This window comes from Erythrolamprus reginae, chromosome 12, assembly GCF_031021105.1.
Source record: "Erythrolamprus reginae isolate rEryReg1 chromosome 12, rEryReg1.hap1, whole genome shotgun sequence".
In the NCBI taxonomy this organism is placed as follows: domain Eukaryota; kingdom Metazoa; phylum Chordata; class Lepidosauria; order Squamata; family Dipsadidae; genus Erythrolamprus; species Erythrolamprus reginae.
Genome location: NC_091961.1, coordinates 19,660,208 through 19,678,422, shown reverse-complemented (window position 1 = coordinate 19,678,422; position 18,215 = coordinate 19,660,208). Strand labels below are relative to the sequence as shown.

Sequence of the window (18,215 nt, the reverse complement as noted above, 5' to 3'; positions counted from 1 at the left end):
GAGTGACTGGACACTCCTTCTTCAGACATCAAGAAGAAAGCCATAAGAACCAAGGACACTTCAGCAGGTGTTTGCCAGAGCCAAAAGACTTTCTCATAACAATTCGATGAGATTCAACTGGACAGTGTGACCTGGTCTAATAGGGGAGGGAAAATCTATACTTTGATTATGTGGGGTCGCATGGAAAATAGCCAAATCTGGTTTTGCTCTCATCTATGCCAAAATGATGTACTCAATAGAGTTTTGCATTAAGAGATTAGATTGTCTCGGCCATGCTTGCTTTGGTTGGGTTCATCAGTCAGAACATTGACGTTGTATTTGCATTTATGCATTTAACGTCCTATATGGCTAAGTTATCTCAGTGGTGCAGTGGTTAGAGCACAATACTGCAAGCTACTTCTGCTGCTCACCGGCTGCCAGAGGTTTGGCAGGTTGAATCTCAATAGACTCAAGGTTGACCCAGTCTTCAATCCTTCCAAGGTCAGTAAAATGAGGACCCATATTGTTGCGGACAATATGCTTACTCTCTGTAAACCATTTAGAGAGTGCTGTAAAGTATATAAGTCAAAATGCTATTGCTATCTGCAAGACAGTCTTTCCCTAAAGAACATCTACCTGTCCTATATGGCCTGATAGGATGGGCATACACGTCTAGCTCCTTCTGCTAAATATTGCCATCGGCTGGGGGCTAAGAAGCATGCTCTTTCTGTGGCCTCTTCTGTGGCAGCCCCTGCCCTATGGAACATTCAGCCAACCTCCACCCTTTTAACCTTCCATGGGGCTTTGAAGATCTGACTCCCCTCCACCCCAAGAACCTGGAGACTAGATATTTGCACATTAGGACTTTGATTGGCACCATGTTGTTTTATGTGTTTGAATTTAATAGTTCTAATATATTTTTATATTTAATTTTTTAATTGAGATCCACCCAGAGTTTGTTATAAAACGTCCAGCTAAATCTGTATAAAGTGCAGTAAAAAAACAACAACAGCAACCTCATGCTGTATTGAATTATCATCCATTTCCATGGATCTGAAAATATTTATTTATTTATTTGTTTGTTTGTTTGTTTATTTATTGGATTTGTATGCCGCCCCTCTCCGCAGAATCAGGGTGGCTAACAACAACAATTAAAAAAAATGTAAATCCAATACTAAAACAACTAAAAAACCCTTATTGTAAAACTAATCATACATACAAGCAAACATACCATGCATAAATTGTAAAGGTCTAGGGGGAAAGAGTATCTCAGTTCCGCCATGCCTGACGGCAGAGGTGGGTTTTAAGGAGCTTACAAAAGGCGAGGAGGGTGGGGGCAATTCTAATCTCTGGGGGGAGTTGGTTCTAGAGGGCCGGGGCCACCACAGAGAAGGCTCTTCCCCTGGGCCCTGCCAAATGACATTGTTTAGTTGACGGGATCCGGAGAAGGCCCACTCTGTGGGACTTAACTGGTCGCTGGGATTCGTACAGCAGAAGGCGGTCCCTGAGATAATCTGGTCCGGTGCCATGAAGGGCTTTATAGGTCATAACCAACACTTTGAATTGTGACCGGAAACTGATCGGCAACCAATGCTGACTGCGGAGTGTTGGTGTTATATGGGCATTTTTGGGAAAGCCCATGATTGCTCTTGCAGCTGCATTCTGAAGTTTCCGAACACTTTTCAAAGGCAGCCCCATGTAGTATTCGAGTCTCGAGGTGATGGGGGCATGAGTGACTGTGAGCAGTGACTCCCGGTCCAAATAGGGCCGCAACCTGGTGCACCAGTTGCGTCTTTGTATACTGATTGATTTCAGAAGGGCCTCAGGCTGATATCGCTGGGCTTTAAATACAGTCGTGTGTTTATACATGTATGCCAACATATTGAAAACACAGAGTCAATGACATGGTTTCCTTCTAGAAAAGAAATACAAATAATTACTCTAGGAAATCATTAACAGGTACTGGATGAAAGAAACACCAGGAAAACAATTTTCCAGATAAGTTCATTAGAAAACTGCAACCACCTTTGTCAAATAACTTTAGCCCATCTATTATCCTGCATTAAATGAGTGCCTTAAGTTAGCTGTACTGAATTTTATAATGCATGGAATCCACCAATAGCAAATTTTGTTTTGAGAATGCAGCTTTTCCCCCTCTCATTTAACAGAATAACAAGAGTTGGAAGTTCCTGTATTGTTTTTAGTCCCAATTGTAAAAATAAAAAAATTGAGAGACCTGGAGTTTTAGTTCAGGAAAGTTTGGATAAGTGCATTTCAATGCCTTCCACGCACACATTGACAAGTTCCATGCAAACTGCCTTATTGTTAAGATATTCATAAACTGGGAGAGCCAATGGTAACAAGGTCAACCAATGGATGTAGGTGTAGCAACTAAGTCAGCCAATAGGAGTTAACCACTTCTGAGTCTGCGCAGAGAATCAAAATTGAAAACTTAAGCTTAAGGCTGGATGGGCTCTACTCTCTTGTCCACTCTATGCTTTCGGAACTAGAAGCTGCTTGTGTTTTACTTTTAACTGTTGAGACTAATGGTATTGTAAATATATATATATTCGACACAAAAATATGTAACCCTTCCCTGGTGCAGAGCTGAAGGGATTAGATACTGTAGCCTAGAGGTTAATTCTCTGCCTTGCAAGGCAAAGGTTGCAGGTTCAAATCCCAGTGAAGGTATGGCTAGCTGATGAGGCCAAATTAAGGCTGAAATAGATCTATCCTAGTCTCCCTTAATTTTCAAATTCAGCAAAAAAACACGTGACACATACAGATAGAATTGTCGGTTATCAATAAAATTAACTGCCTTGGAAATGGCCCTGAGTTGGGTCGAGAGGCAAAAATAGGAGCTGTGATGTTCCTTCAATACACCAGGATGATTGGACACAAAAATATGTAACCCTTCCCTGGTGCAGTGCTGAAGGGATTGGATACTGTAGCCTAGAGGTTAATTCTCTGCCTTACAAGGCAAAGGTTGCAGGTTCAAGTCCCAGTGAGAGTATGGCTAGCTGATGAGGCCAAAATAAGGCCGAAATAGATCTATCCTAGTCTCCCTTAATTTTCAAAAAACACATGACATTATACATACGTATGTATGTATGTATGTATGTATGTATGTATGTATGTCTCAAATGTTTTTAGCTTGGAGCATGGGGCTTGGATTTACTTAATGATTTAATTATGTAGTTCTTATTTGAGGTTTAGGCTTCCTTTCTCAGGTGACTGATTAAATTACTATTACCAATCATGAACCATTCACTGATTTATTGATAAATAGTAAGGATATATATTAATTTTATTAATTATATTTGATTGACAATGGGATTTAATTAATTAGTCTTCTATTTACAATGGGAGGATCAATTTAGTAATTTATGTACTGCTAATCATGAACTTTCCTGATCTATCCCCAAATTATTCCTGCATATATATATATAGAAGTAATTCATTTATCACTCATGCACTTTAATTCATGGTTTATTATTCAATTAAATTAGGAATAATAAATAATTGCGGGAATACTTAACCCTTCCAGTTAACACCATTATTTAATATGCTATTGGATGAGGCCTCCCTTCATAGGGACAGAGGCCTACATCTTATGTGGCTCATGACCATTGTATCAGTTACAGATTGCAGGTAACATGAGTCATGCAATAATGATGTATATTAATTCTGGGCGTGTAACAGGCTGGGTGGAGGGAGTAACCAATTTCATGGCTTGGTTGAAGCCCATGTATTCAACCGACTGAAGCATCAATCCTTGCTTTAATCTGGTGTGATTTAATTATTATTTACAAACTGATTTCTATTCTCTTTCATACAGTTTTAATTTTCATTAGGCCTCTTTATCTTGGGGCCAAAGGTATACAGCTTCTTTATAGGACCAACTGTAACCCATCTGACTAATTAATCAATATTTGTATATTTGTATATCTATATACACATAGTAAAATACATGATGAAGGTTATAGAGGAGATACTCATAGTAAAATATATCTAAGAAAGAATAGAAAAGAAGGAATAGTAATAGAACATATCAATGAAAGAATAGAAGAAGAGATATAGGAATAGAAGAAAGGTATAGGAGATATAGGAGAGCAATAAGACAGGGGACGGAAGGCACTCTAGTGCACTTGTACTCGCCCCTTACTGACCTCTTAGGAATCTGAATAGGTCAACCATAGATAATCTAAGGGTAAAGTGTTGGGGGTTTGGGCACTATGGAGTCCGGTAATGAGTTCCACGCTTCGACAACTCGGTTACTGAAGTCATATTTTTTACAGTCAAGTTTGGAGCGGTTAATATTAAGTTTAAATCTGTTGTGTGGTCTTGTGTTGTTGTGGTTGAAGCTGAAGTAGTCGCCGACAGGCAGGACATTGCAGCATATGATCTTGTGGGCAATACTTAGATCTTGTTTAAGGCGTCTTAGTTCTAAACTTTCTAGGCCCAGGATTGAAAGTCTAGTCTCATAGGGTATACTATTTCGAGTGGAGGAGTGAAGGGCTCTTCTGGTGAAGTATCTTTGGACATTTTCAAGGGTGTTAATGTCTGAGATGCGATATGGGTTCCAAACAGATGAGCAATATTCGAGGATGGGTCTGGCAAAAGTTTTGTAAGCTCTGGAAAGTTGTGTGAGATTGCCAGAGCAGAAGCTACGTAGGATTAGGTTTACAACTCTTGAAGCCTTCTTGGCTATATTGTTGCAGTGTATTTGTATTTGTGGTATACGTGTATACGTATATATAAGTGCAAGCAGGTATGTGCATACACTTGCATACTGGTATGGGTACATAAGTGCATATAGCATAGAATCAACGGTTGGAAGCGGTGTTGATTACCCATTCTGGCCTATATGTTATATTTGAAGTTCTGCAGTTGGCTTTATAGCCACCTGCCAGATGAATGAGATATGCCTTGATTAAAGAATCTAGCTAAATCAATCATCTCTGTGTCTTTCTGGTTTTGATTTTTGCAACAAACTTTAATACTTACTACAGTTGGCTTTAGTTGATATAAAAACAAATACTTTTAATGATTGTTTATGAAAAATAATACATTTCAAAACTGTACATAAAAATACTTCAGTGTATCCCTACCTTCCCACACAACAGAAGGATCTTATTGCCATTGAAAAATAAAAATAGCTAGCATGAAAATGGTTAGAAGACTCCAGTCCAGATTCACAGACCTGTTAATACCTAGAAGTATAAATTATTTACTCCGTCTACATTTATAAAAAAAAAGAAGAGAAAAGGAAATATAGGAATTTGTCCATTGAATAAACATAATTGCACAATATATATTAAGATGCAAAAGGTGTCCTTTAAGCAGTCCGTTTAAGAGGCCTGGTAGAAAGTTCTTCTATAATATTACAAGACATGTTCTCAAGAGTTATGGAAGATGTAGTGTTTTGAAAGACCTGAGGCAGTATTTGGCCTTCACCACAAGACAGAACTACTAGAGCTGTGTTTTTGCACTGACATGTTGACGATTCTGAGAGTTGAAGTCCACACGTTTTAAAGTTGTGAAGTTTAAAAAACAAACAAACCCCAAACCCTAATGCAGAATGAGTTAGAGTTCCTATGTGGTTTTACTAAGGAACAGTAGGACACAAATCAGAAAAAAGAGCATATTTTCCAGAATCAACCCTGCAGGTGTGAGGGTCCTAACCTTGTCATTAAACCATTTATTTGAAGACACTTAAAAAAAAAAATCTAATAGGTTTGGGAACCAAAATATTTTTTTACCCTGACTCATTTCAGCAGGGATGTCCAACCTTGGTTACTTTAATGACGGGTTGGAGAATTCTGGGACCTGAAGTCCGCAAGTCTTATAGTTGCCAAGGTTGGATGCCTCTGATTTAGAGCAACTGGCTGTTTTGGTGAGGGAGGCCTCCCGAGAATGCAAGATAGAGTTGCAGAGAAAACCACAGCTCTATCTTAGACCAGGGGTGTCAAATTCAAGGCCTGGGGGTTGCATCCAGACATGAGGTACTTAAAATTGGCCCATGGGGCCACTCTGGAAACAGCAATGCTTTTGCCAGCAAAAACGGGCTCCCAAGCTCTGCTTTCACTGGCAGAGGGTTGCAAGAAGCTGTGGCAACCGAAAACGGAGCTTAGGAGCCTGTTTTTTGATGGCAGAGTGCTCAGGCCACCACAGGCACTCCTGACATGAGTGACATTGAGCTGGCCATGCCCACCCCAACGTGGACCTCAATGAAATAGAGTTTGTCACTCCTGCTGTCCTAGACCAACCACCATCCTAAACCAAAGCGGTTGCAAATCAATGTTGCATTGCTGGTAATAAAGCTGCATGGATGACTGCAAGTAGTCCTTGATTTGCAACTTTTGGGGGGCAACTATTTAAAGTTACAATGGCCTTGAAAAGTGTGCCTTGCAACTGACGTTCACAACCATTGAAGAATCCCTGTGGTCAGGTGATCAAAATTGGGGTGCTTGGCAAACCGCATGTACAGGGGATGGACAAAAAAATGGAAACACATTGCAGCTCTTCTGTGGAATCCAGATTTGTGAAGCTCCCTTCGAACAGTTTTTGTGGAAACTGGGTTCTGTACGTGTCTATTGAGCTCTGCAGTGATTTTAGGAGCTGCAGTCTTGCGATCCGCTCTAACAATTCGCTTTAGTGGTCTCTCTCAGACCACTTCGACTTTCGACCAGACCTGTGCTTGGCTGAGGACATTTTCCCTTCTCTTTCAAAAGCCTGACTTTTGAGACATGACCTTTTGAAATGCCAAACATTCGGGCACTTTCTGTGACACTAGCGCCTGCCATTCGAGCACCAACAATTTGGCCTCTTTGAAAATCTCAGAGGTCTGCCATTTCTAGAAGGTTATAACCAATTTCCTTAAATTTCTGTTAAAAAAAAAAGGTAGTTTAAAAAAACATATCAAATAACAGAATTTAAAAAACCCATTAAAATATGTCAAGTTCTAATTGATTTGAGCATGTTCAAACATTATGATGCCAAAAAGTTGTTTCCATTTTTTTGTCAACCCCCTGTATCTATGACAGCTGCCAAATCGCAGGGCCATGTGATCTGCATTTGTGACTTTCCCAGGTGCCTTCCAACAAATAAATCAATGGGGAAAACCAGATTCTCTCAATGATTGCAGGATGTATTTAATAATCAAGTGACTCACCTAAACAACCATGGCATAAAAGTCATTAAATTGGGTGAGGTTCACTTAGCAAATCCCCAGTTAGCAACAGATGTTCCAATCCCAACTGTGGTTATAAATCAAGGATTACCTGTACACAACTTGCCTTGCCTTCTAGCCTTCCTTAGGTGTGGGAGCATTTCCTGAAAATCATAGTCTACATCTGTATTTCTGTGGATTATATCCTACATGAACTGAAAGAGGGCCACTACTTCAAAAAGTGGTCTTGTAGGGATGGTACAAAACAAAAGAAAACCACCCACCCACCCCAAATATTCAGCAGAAGAGTGGTGGGAAAGAAAGTCCTAGTCTAGAACCTCTACAGATCTGTGTGTCACCAGCTTCATAAGGACTATGCCACCTGACAGTGCTGAAGTATACGATTAGCTTGGATTAATATGAAATGTTGCCTTAGGAAAGCATATTATGGTCCTATAAAAATGAATATCTGTTGCAATGCTATTGTTTAGCTTTATATCTTGAAAGTCGTGTCCACCTTTCAGTTGCAAAACTACCAAGTGCAAAAACTTGATCACCCACCAAATTATTATGTGTTTCATATATTCCATTAAACCTAGGACAATAGGACAGTAGAACAGGGACAGTAGGCATAGTGATGTACTTATGCACGCCCCTTACAGACCTCTTAGAAACAGGGAGAGGTCAACTGTAGACAATCTAAGGTTAAAGATTTTGGAGTTTGGGGAAGAAACCTATTCCAGAAACCACTTCCAAGTATCTTCAGGTGAACACCAATACAGTGGTACCTCATCTTACGAACGCCTCTTCTAACGAACCTTTCAAGATACGAACCCGGTGTTTAAGATTTTTTTGCCTCTTCTTCCGAACTATTTTCACCTTATGAACCCAAGCCGCTGCTGCTGGGATGAAGGGGTTTCTTCCCCCCCTTTTTTTGAAGAAAGAAAAGGGAGGGGTGGCTTGGAGGGGGAAAGACTTTGCATTAACAAAAGTAGGAGAACAGCGTGCTTGCACAGGCACTGAAAGGGTGCCTTTTGAAGAAAGAAAAGGGAGGGGCGCCCCCCTTGCCTTTCTTCCTTCCCACTCACCCTTTAGCCTAGCCTTGCTTCTTCCACCCACCCCCTTTAGCTGCTCCTCCCTGCCCTCTGTTCGCCTCCCTTCTAAAGTTTGGGATTTTCCTGAAGGATTTGCACGCATTATTTGCTTTTACATTGATTCCTATGGGAAACATTGTTTCGTCTTACAAACTTTTCACCTTACGAACCTCCTCCTGGAACCAATTAAGTTCGTATCATGAGGTACCACTGTACTTTGATTTCTTTTTGTATTTATGATTCAGCTTTGGCAACTTCATGGCACTTGGGTCCCCAAATAGTTCCATCCTGAGCTAAATTCATCTTGTCCATAAGGCTGCCAAATTAAATAATCAAAGATACTATTTAAGGAAAAATGAATATTACACAGCTACATGTATCCATTGTACAAGATCACCTCTTGAATAGGGCTGCATTTATTGCGTACCAAAATTATTTCAGGCAGCATAGACGCTATCTAATTTAGTGCCCAACAAGTGCAGGTGAATCTCCAAAGTCTTGGATGAGCCCTCATAAATGGCAAACTTTAAAGTTGCCATTTTAAGGATTATTACAGAAATCTGGAATAATTGCATTAATTCATTCCTCACACCATTGATATTTCAGAAATTCGATCAAAATGGCATTTTCTTCAAATGTAATATATGGTGGTTTCTTTATGCATTTGGATGCTTGGGTCTTCAAAACATTGTGCACTTTTAAGATATTGTGGAGGTCTAAAATCAGGTGTCTTCAAGAGGCCAGCTTATGACTTAATTACCTTTGAACTGGCTTCAAGGATGGCTTGTATGCCATCAACCCAACCAACAGTGAGACTGAACTGTCCTTTAGGGGTTTTTTTTCTGGGGAGATGGATGAAAGAGACAGGAATGACAAGAAAGGAGATAACACCTCTATCTTGGCTGCAACTCTACCTATTGCTGGAAAACATTGTCTACCTGGAGGGGATGAAAGGTGGCAGCTGAAATTCTATCACATTTTTTAAACTTTATGCAGATTTCTCTAATGTGTAGACTTTTGACCCGGAGGCAGGCAGGTTTCAATTATCTTTACCTTCCCTTCCTAAGTGTGTGAAGGGTTTCCCATTGTGTGAGCTACTTCTCGAAAAGTATTGGGGAAGGTAAGAATGACTCACTTTGCTTACAGACTTCATAGAAACATAGAAGACTGACGGCAGAAAAAGACCTCATGATCCATCTAGTCTGCCCTTATACTATTTTCTGTATTTTAGCTTAGGATGGATATATGTTTATCCCAGGCATGTTTAAATTCAGTTACTGTGGATTTACCAACCACGTCTGCTGGAAGTTTGTTCCAAGGATCTACTGCTCTTTCAGTGAAATAATATTTTCTCATGTTGCTTTTGATCTTTCCCCCAACTAACTTCAGATTGTGTCCCCTTGTTCTTGTGTTCACTTTACTATTAAAAACACTTCCCTCCTGAACCTTATTTAACCCTTTAACATATTTAAATGTTTCGATCATGTCCCCCCTTTTCCTTCTGTCCTCCAGACTCTACAGATTGAGTTCATTAAGTCTTTCCTGATAACTTTTATGCTTAAGACCATTCTTGTAGCTCTCCTTTAGACCTCCTTCTCTTATGCTAAGCCAAGATAGTAAACCACAGCTTGCTTCTCTTCCTCAACATTAAGTCATGTTAGAGGATATTTTGATCCAGTTAAACCTAGTCTCTGTTAGGTAGACTCCCAGAGGAGATGGAATGGGAGCGGTGCACCAAGAAGAATAAGACCGGGCAGGTAAACAGAAGCTCTTCTGGTTACCAAAAATGATAAGAAAAAAAAGAGTCATTTTCAGAAGTCCCGATAAGGTCTCACTTATGGCAAAGTCTTGACATTTGGTCACTTGAAGAACAAATCCATACCCCCCCACACACAGACCCTGGACTGCTGAGGACAGGCTGGGGAAGCAGCGCAATGCGCACCCATCTCTCGACAGTGCTTGCGATGAGTCAAACCGATAGCCACATGGAGAGCTGTGGAATTGCAGCGCATTTACACCAAAGACCCTGCCTGGCTTTGGGCAGGCACCATGACAGGCACGGCTCCCATGCGATTCAGAGAGGAGGCCGTTAAGCCTTGAGCAGTGGGGGCAGGGGGCTCCGGTTGGTGGGGGGCCTGTGGCTGAGCCCTGTTTGTCCGGTGGAGGTTATTCCTGTGAATGGGCACGTTGGCATGATGGGCCTGGACCCCGTTGATCACAGGTGGGAAATAGAGGGGCAGCGATTGGCTGGAAAGGCTGGGCGTCGGGGTGAGGGTCCCATTTCTGGGGTCGGAGAAAGGGCCCTTGAAGCCCACCATGCTTCCTGCAGCAGTGGTGATGGAGGCCGTGTCCGAGGGGGGCCGGATGGGGTAGGATTTGTGATCCCGGATTGTGTTCATGGATGACAGTGTTCCATTTTTGGAGAGTCCGTCAGTGCAGGAATTTTTCACCCAGGAGAGCGTCTTGGGAGCTACAGCATCTTCCCTGCGGTGGAAGAATAAATGGAAGGAAAAATAGGGATCAATGAAGTTATTGTCCAATATTCCATTTCCATACTGATCTATGATTTTAATAATGATAACAATAACAACAACAGAGGTCTTCTAATCCCACCCTCTGCTCAGGCAGGAAACCCTACACTACTTCAGACAAATGGTTATCCAACACCTTCTTAAAAACTTCCAGGGTTGGAGTATTCACAACTTCTGGAGGCAAGCTGTTCCACTGATTAATTGTTCTAACTGTCAGGAAATTTCTCCTTAGTTCTAGGCTACTTCTCTCCTTGTTTAGTTTCCACCCATTGCTTCTTGTTCTACCCTTGGGCGCTTGGCGCTTGACTCCCTCTTCTTTGTGGCAACACCAGAGATATTGGAATACTCCTATCATGTCCTTCTTTTCATTAAACTAGACATACCCAGTTCCCGCAACCATTCTTCATATGTTTTAGTCTCCAGTCCCCTAATCATCTTTGTTCTTCTTCTCTGTACTCTTTCTAAAGTCTCAATATTTGAAGTCTTTTCAAAATCTTCAAAATTCAAATTTTTAAACTCTGTTTTCCATCAAATAGAATATCTACTTTACCTGTTTACTAAAAACCTAATTCAATCATCCATGATAGGGCCTCCTCAGAGAAAAGGACCCAAACAACCACTGTAGATTAACCTTTCCACCGTTGTATTCTGGTCTTGCCAACACAAACTGTTTTCTAGTTGAAATTAATCAGAAAGAACCAACAGTTGGGAATATTTGTAGCTCAGGTTGAACACTGAGGTCCTTTGTGCTCTATGAGCTTGGCTGTTTTCTTGCAGACATTTCATCACCCAAGTGGGTACCATTATCAGTGGTAGCACAGCACTGATGTTATCCAGCTGGCCAATGAAACATGTGGAAGAGAACAACTTGCATTGCTTAGTCCAGTGTTTCCCAACCTTGGCAACTTGAAGATATTTGGACTTAAACTCCCAGAATTCCCCAGCCAGCGAATGCTGGGAGTTAAAGTCCAAATATCTTCAAGTTGCCAAGGTTGGGAAACACTGGCTTAGTCGACGGGGCCCAGAGGAGGCCAACTCTGTGTGCTCTTAATAATAATAATAATAATAATAATAATAATAATAATAATAATAATAATAATAATAATAATAATTTATTAGATTTGTATGCCGCCCCTCTCCGAAGAGGTATGTGGCAAGAGACAGTCCCGTAAACAGCCTGGCCCCAGGCAATGTAGGGCTTTATAGGTAATAACCAATACCTTGAATTGTTCCCAGAGACTAATGGGAAGCTTGTGGAGCATAGATGTTATATGCATGTACCGAGATACACCCATGACAGCTTGCGTGGCTGCATTCAGGACAATTTGGAATTTCTGAACAGTCTTCAAGGATAGCCCCATGTAAAGCGCATTGTAATAATCAAGACAGGAGGTGATGAGGGCCTGAGTGACTGTGCGTAGAGCCTCCTGGTCCAAATAGGGCCGCAACTGGCAAATCAGGAGAACCTGGGCAAAGACTTACAAAGAGAGACTGAGGGAACTGGGCATTGATAGCCTAGAGAAAAGGAGGGCCAGAGCGGACATGATAGCAGTCTACAAGTATACGAGGGGATGTCACAGAGAGGAGGGGATCACTTTATTCTCCAGGGCACCAGAGGGCCCGACGAGGAACAATGGCTGGAAGCTGACCAAGGAGAGATTCAACATGGAGATAAGGAGGAACTTCCTGATGGTCAGAGCGATCAACCAATGGAACAACCTACCAGCGGACGTTGTGAACTCCAACACTCTGGACATTTTTAAGAGAAGATTGAACTGCCACTTGACTGGTGTGCTATAGGGTTCCTGCTTGGGCAAGGGGGTTGAACTTGATGGCCTTCATGGTCCCTTTCAACTCTAACAATAAATAAATAAATAAAGATCCCACTGGCCACAGCCGAAAGGTGGTGATCAAGGCTCAGCTGTGAATGCAAGAGGACACCCAAGTTGCAAACCCTATTTGAGGGGGTCAATGTTCCCCGCCCCCAGAACAATGGATGGACAGATCAAATAGTCCTTAGGAGGAAATGCCCACAGCCACTCGGTCATGTCTGGGTTGACCTTGAGCCTGTTACTTACTTGATTTCATTGGCTATCTCCTCTTGGGCTTCCTTCTTTTTCCTTCGGTAGATAAACATCTGAAGTGTAAAAAATATGATCAGGCCAAGTCCAAGGAGGGTTCCCACGACTGCACCAGCCACCACTGCGGTATTGAACGCTGCAGAAAAGGAGCCACAACAATGAAGATGCTTTGGGTTTCTTTTCATTGAGGTGAGAAAAAGATTTCACCCACCTATCTCAGCCTTTCCCCATCTCCTGCCTCTCTCGACATTTGGGTCTACTTAATCGTAATAAAAATCCCTTTAACCTTTCCACACCAAACACAACTGGTTTGGGATCCAACCTCTGTGTGAACATTTAGGGTGATTTATATATCATTCATATCAATCTTACTTCCCAAAAGGCTACACAGGACTATTCTTCCCATGGTTATCATGAACAACTGAGAAATAACATATTTTTGTGCCTATAAGACACAGTGTATAAGATGCACCAAGATTTCAAAGAGGAAAGTAAGAAAAAAATATTTGTCTTTCCTGGCTTCAGGAACACTCTGTAAGTTCCCAAAGCCTCTGCACATCCTATTTTTTGCGAAAAATGGGGACATTTTTGCCTTCCTTCTGCCCCCAGGAGACCTCTGCAGGCTTCCCAAACCCTGCAAAGATTGAGTGGGCAGAGGGTTTGGGAGGCCTGCAGAGAGCTCCTGGGGGCTGGGGAAATGCAGAAACGCCCTCGTTTTTGTGAAAAACAACCAATTTTTCACCCGCATTTTTGCAAAAATGGGTGTTCTTGCTTCTCCCAGCTCCCCAGAGTACACTGTAGGCTTCCCAAACCCCCTGTATACCCCATTTTTGTGAAAAATGGTCCCATTATTTGCCAAAATGGGATGCAGGGGTGGGGTTTTGGGAGGCCAAAAATGGCTGTACAGTGATCCCTCGAGTTTCGCGATCTCGTTCTTCGCGAAATGCTATATCGTGATTTTTCCACCCGATGACGTCACTCTCTTCCTTCCTTTCTCATCTTTCTTTCTCTCTCTCTTTCTCTCTCTTGCTTCTTCCTCTCTCACACTCTCTTCCTCCCTCTCTCATCTCTTTCTTTCCTTCTCTCTCTTTCTCTATCTCTCCCCCTCTTGCTGGCGGGCGGCGGGCGGCGGGCGGGCGGGCGCATCAGCGAGGAGCCGGGGTTTCCCCTTTGCGTGGGCGGCAGGGAAACCCTGATCTTCGTCTGCTCGCTGCTGCTGCAGGCAGGCAGGCGGCGGACAAGCAGCGGGCGGACAAGCGAGGCGGCGGACAAGCGGCGGGCGGACAAGCGGCGGGCAGGCAAGCGGCAGACAAGCGGCAGGCGGACAAGCGGCGGGCGGACAAGCGGCGGGCGGACAAGCGGCGGGCGCGGCAGCAGCGAGGAGCCAAAGATCAGGGTTTCCCCTTTGCGTGGGCGGCGGGGAAACCCGGATCTTTGGCTCCTCGCTGCTGCGGCGCTGCCGAGCAGATCAGCTGCTGGGCGGCGGAAGGAACCTTCCCTGGGTCTTCCCAGGTGCGGAAGTAAAAACACCATCTGCGCATGCGCGGCCATGGAAAAAAGGGCGCGCATGCGCAGATGGTGTTTTTACTTCCGCACCACTATATTGCGAAAAATCGAGTATCGCGAGGGGTCTTGGAACGTAACCCTCGCGATACTCGAGGGATCACTGTATTCAGTGTATAAGATCCACCAACATTTCCACCCTCTTTTTGTGGGGGAAAAGGTACATCTTATACTCCAAAAAATATAGTAGATTAGACTGGGAAATACTGATGGCTCAAATCATTTCAGGAACAAATGATGGGTCTCCTTGGTTTCCCCCTGTCCTAAATACTCTCTGTGGACCAACACCAACAATTCTTAGCAATACTGGCTGGGAAATTCTGGCAGTGGAAGCCCATATTTCTTTTGGAGAAACCTGGAGAGCAGGCAGGTTGAGGAAGGATGCCCAGATCATTACTTGGCTGCTGATGCATGAAGAGATGAATGGGACGAGGGACGTTTCTACTGGGAATATGGAACAGTCATCACTAGCTAGGTGGACACCTTCAATACAGTAGCCAAGGAAACACCAATTTTCCTCCAATTTGATACCAAAGCTGTTTATTTCAAATGGAAATGGGAGATTGTTTTTAAGGGTTCAACTGATTGCAATGGTGATATTTTATTTAGTTTGTCCTCTTAAGCAGGGGTGGGTTCTCCTTACCTTCCCCACTGGTTCGCATCGCAACGGAAGTGCACATCACTTCCAAGAAATGACCCTTTGTGCATGTGCAGAAACCTTTGCACAGAGGGGCCTTTTTGCAATCTGCCGTGGCTGGAGGACTCATTTGGGAGCATGGACCACTGGTCATTGCTGCTCGTTCAGCAAGCGGCACCAAATTTTCACTACTGGCTCTAAGGAACTGGTCCAAACTGGCAGCAACCCACCACTGCTCCTAAGAGTCCCCATCAGTATTGGGTTCCTACCAGGACTGTTGGGGGGGGGGTCACCCAGAGCTGTATGTGCAGCCACTCCAGTAGCAGAAGTAAGTAGGAAACCCTGCCTGGTTCCCATGTAAATGGAGGCAGAGTAGAGGGAGACCGAGGGTTGTCGAGAAGAGACTCACGTGGATGTACTTCCAGACTGAGTGTGCAGTTGGAATGGCCAGATATGCTGGAGGCGTTGCAGAGATACACCCCAGACATGTCGATAGTAAGATTGGTGAGCGTCAGCATCCCCTTCTTGGTATCTGGGGAAAAAAATGCCAAGAAAGCTTCAAACCGACAGAACTGAAGATGACCCATAAAAACATAAGAAGAGCCATGCTGAATCAGGCCAAAGCCCATTGAGTCCAGCATTCTGTGTCACACAGTGGCCCACCAATTGTCCATGGGGATCTTGAGCAGAAAGAGAAGGCAAGACCCTCCCTTTCCCCTGACCCCCAACAAATGGTACTCAAGGGAACCCTGCCTGCCTCAACCAACATAGAGGCGGCACATGGACATCTGTTTCAATAACCACCGATACACTTGGCATCCATGAATCTGTCTAATCCTGCCTTGAAGCTATCAAGGCTGTCAGCTGTCATGACCTCTTCTGGAAGTGAATTCCATTGAAGTGACCCCATTAATTTTCTCTCAATGACAGGGCTCAGCACCTGGCAATAGCACTAATGCTTAGACCAGGGGTCTCCAAACTTGGCAACTTTAAGACTTGTGAACTTCAACTTCCAGAATTCCAAAGGTGGCTAAGGGATTCTGGGAGTTGAAGTCCACAAGTCTTATAGTTGCTAAGGTTGGGGACTCCTGTTCTATCTTACACCATTGAAGACAAACGGTTGTCCAGTTTCTTCTTAAAAACCTGCAATGATGGACCATCCATAACATTTGGAAGCCAAGTTTGAAGACTCCTGACTTAGACCTACACACCACAGTGCTGCTTTAAAAGAACTACATATTTACAAATCAAGAATTCACTAATTGCATAAATGTATTTAAGAACAGGTTGCTTAAATACATGAGTCAATGGAAATAGTTGACCAATAGAATCCTTTTCTTTTTCCTTCCTTTTTCTTTCTTTATCTTTATCTTTTTTCTTTCCTTTTCCCCCTTTTCTTTTTTTTCTTCTCTCTCTTTTCTTTCTTTTCCCCCTTATCGTGCATAAATACAGTTTAGGCTTATGTGATAAGACAACTGTGTAACTAAATAAGAACAAACCAGTACTTAATATATATAAAATATATAAAGAAGAAAGAATGGTAAACTGCTGAAATGTAAGCCTAGAAACCTCAACCAATGTCAAACATGTTTAATTATATTTATTTTAATTGTTCAATAAAGTTTCTTTTAAAGCCTTCTCTAAATGGTTTTACAGAGTCAGCATATTGCCCCCAACAATCTGGATCCTCATTTTTACCCACCTCCGAAGTCCTGAAGGCAGGTGAGCCTGGTGAGATTGGAATTGCCAAATTGCAGGTAGCCAGCAGCCAATCAGCAGACGTCCCCTGGAGTACTGCACTCTTAACCACTGAGCCACCTTGGCTCTCAGTCATGTTTTCCCATTTCCCAGGGTGTAGAACAGTGTTTCTCAACTTTGCCAACCTAAAGACATGTGGACTTCAACTCCCAGAGTCCCATGCTGGCTGGGGAACGCTGGGAGTTGAAGTCCACACCTCTTCAGGTTGCCAAGCTTGAGAACCCCTGATAGAATTTGAGTTTAAAATTGCAGGGGTCCCCCAAGTTGACAACTTTAAGACGTGTGGACATCAACTCCCAGAATTCTCCAGCCAGCTATGCTGGCTGGAGAATTCTGGGAGTTGAAGTCCACACGTCTTAAAGTTGCCAAGTTTGAAGACCACTGGTTTAAAGTGTCACTACAAAAGCTTGCTTCTTCCCCTGGAGCTCATTCAGAAGTTTTTAGCAAATGGTAATTCTAAAGGTGAATGAAGAAGAATATGAAATATTCAGAGCGTGATCAAACCTACAATTCTGGATTAAATTCAATGGACATTGAATTGGATCAAAATGCCGTTCTCAACTGTTGTGGTTAGCTCTGGCCCAGCTCTTGCCCCAAGGACTGTGGATGTGGGGGAGACATCCACATGCTGCAGGCCTGTTGTGCTCCCAGTGGAATCTGCTGATGAAGGCTCCTCTGACCAAGAAGACATGAGTGACAGGGAGGAGGAGAGTGGGGCAGACAGCTCAGAAGGAGATCAATTATCTAGCTCCTCCTTGGATTCAGAACAAGAGTTAATGATACAGCCACGCATGAGGAGAGCGATGCATAGGCAACAACAACTGAGAGATTATTATCAAAGAAAATGAGGCCACCTGTGGTTGGGTGGGGCTGTGGTAATTAGTGAGGCTGCTATAAAGAGCAGCCTGTGGGTTTGGCCATTGTGGAGGATTACCTGATCATTGTATTTCGTGACTGCTTTACAGACTTTGACCTTTTGTGTGCTGATTTTTCCCCGCTTTGAAACTAAACCAGAGCAAAGTGTGTTTCACTTTGTGAAAGAAGAAGGACTGTGAATTGCCTCACAGCTGCAAGCTAAGTATCACAGAACTGATAAGGGACTTGTACAAATTACCAGTTTGTTTGGAGACAAGTGCTCTTTGCTATACCAAAAGAGGGCTTAGCTTAAGTGAATTTTCATTATAAAGAACATTATTTTGAATTTTCAAACGTGTGTGTGTCTGAAATTTGTACCTGTGAATTTTTGGGAGGAGTCTACCAGAGAGCTCAACAGAACATCAACTAATTTCAAAGTGCTAAAGTGTTTTGGAAAGCAAAGCCAAAAGATACATGAAGGTGTCTCCCCTCATACCCTAAACCACAGCCATGTCCAACCTGCCCTGGACTACAAACGGCCAGAGT

General features: G+C 42.9%; 1 protein-coding gene across 1 annotated transcript in view; it reads right to left on the bottom strand.

The window, feature by feature from the left end:
* Positions 1 to 4,996: 4,996 nt before the first annotated feature.
* ESAM (endothelial cell adhesion molecule) overlaps positions 4,997 to 18,215 on the bottom strand; it is a 112,474-nt gene continuing 99,255 nt past the window's right edge. The window contains exons 5-7 of the mRNA XM_070765065.1: positions 15,466 to 15,588; positions 12,854 to 12,992; positions 4,997 to 10,728 (exon numbers count right to left, since the gene is read on the bottom strand). Coding sequence (XP_070621166.1) covers positions 10,257 to 10,728; positions 12,854 to 12,992; positions 15,466 to 15,588 — 734 coding nt within the window. The 3' untranslated portion in view covers positions 4,997 to 10,256. The remainder of the gene's footprint in view (positions 10,729 to 12,853; positions 12,993 to 15,465; positions 15,589 to 18,215) is intronic.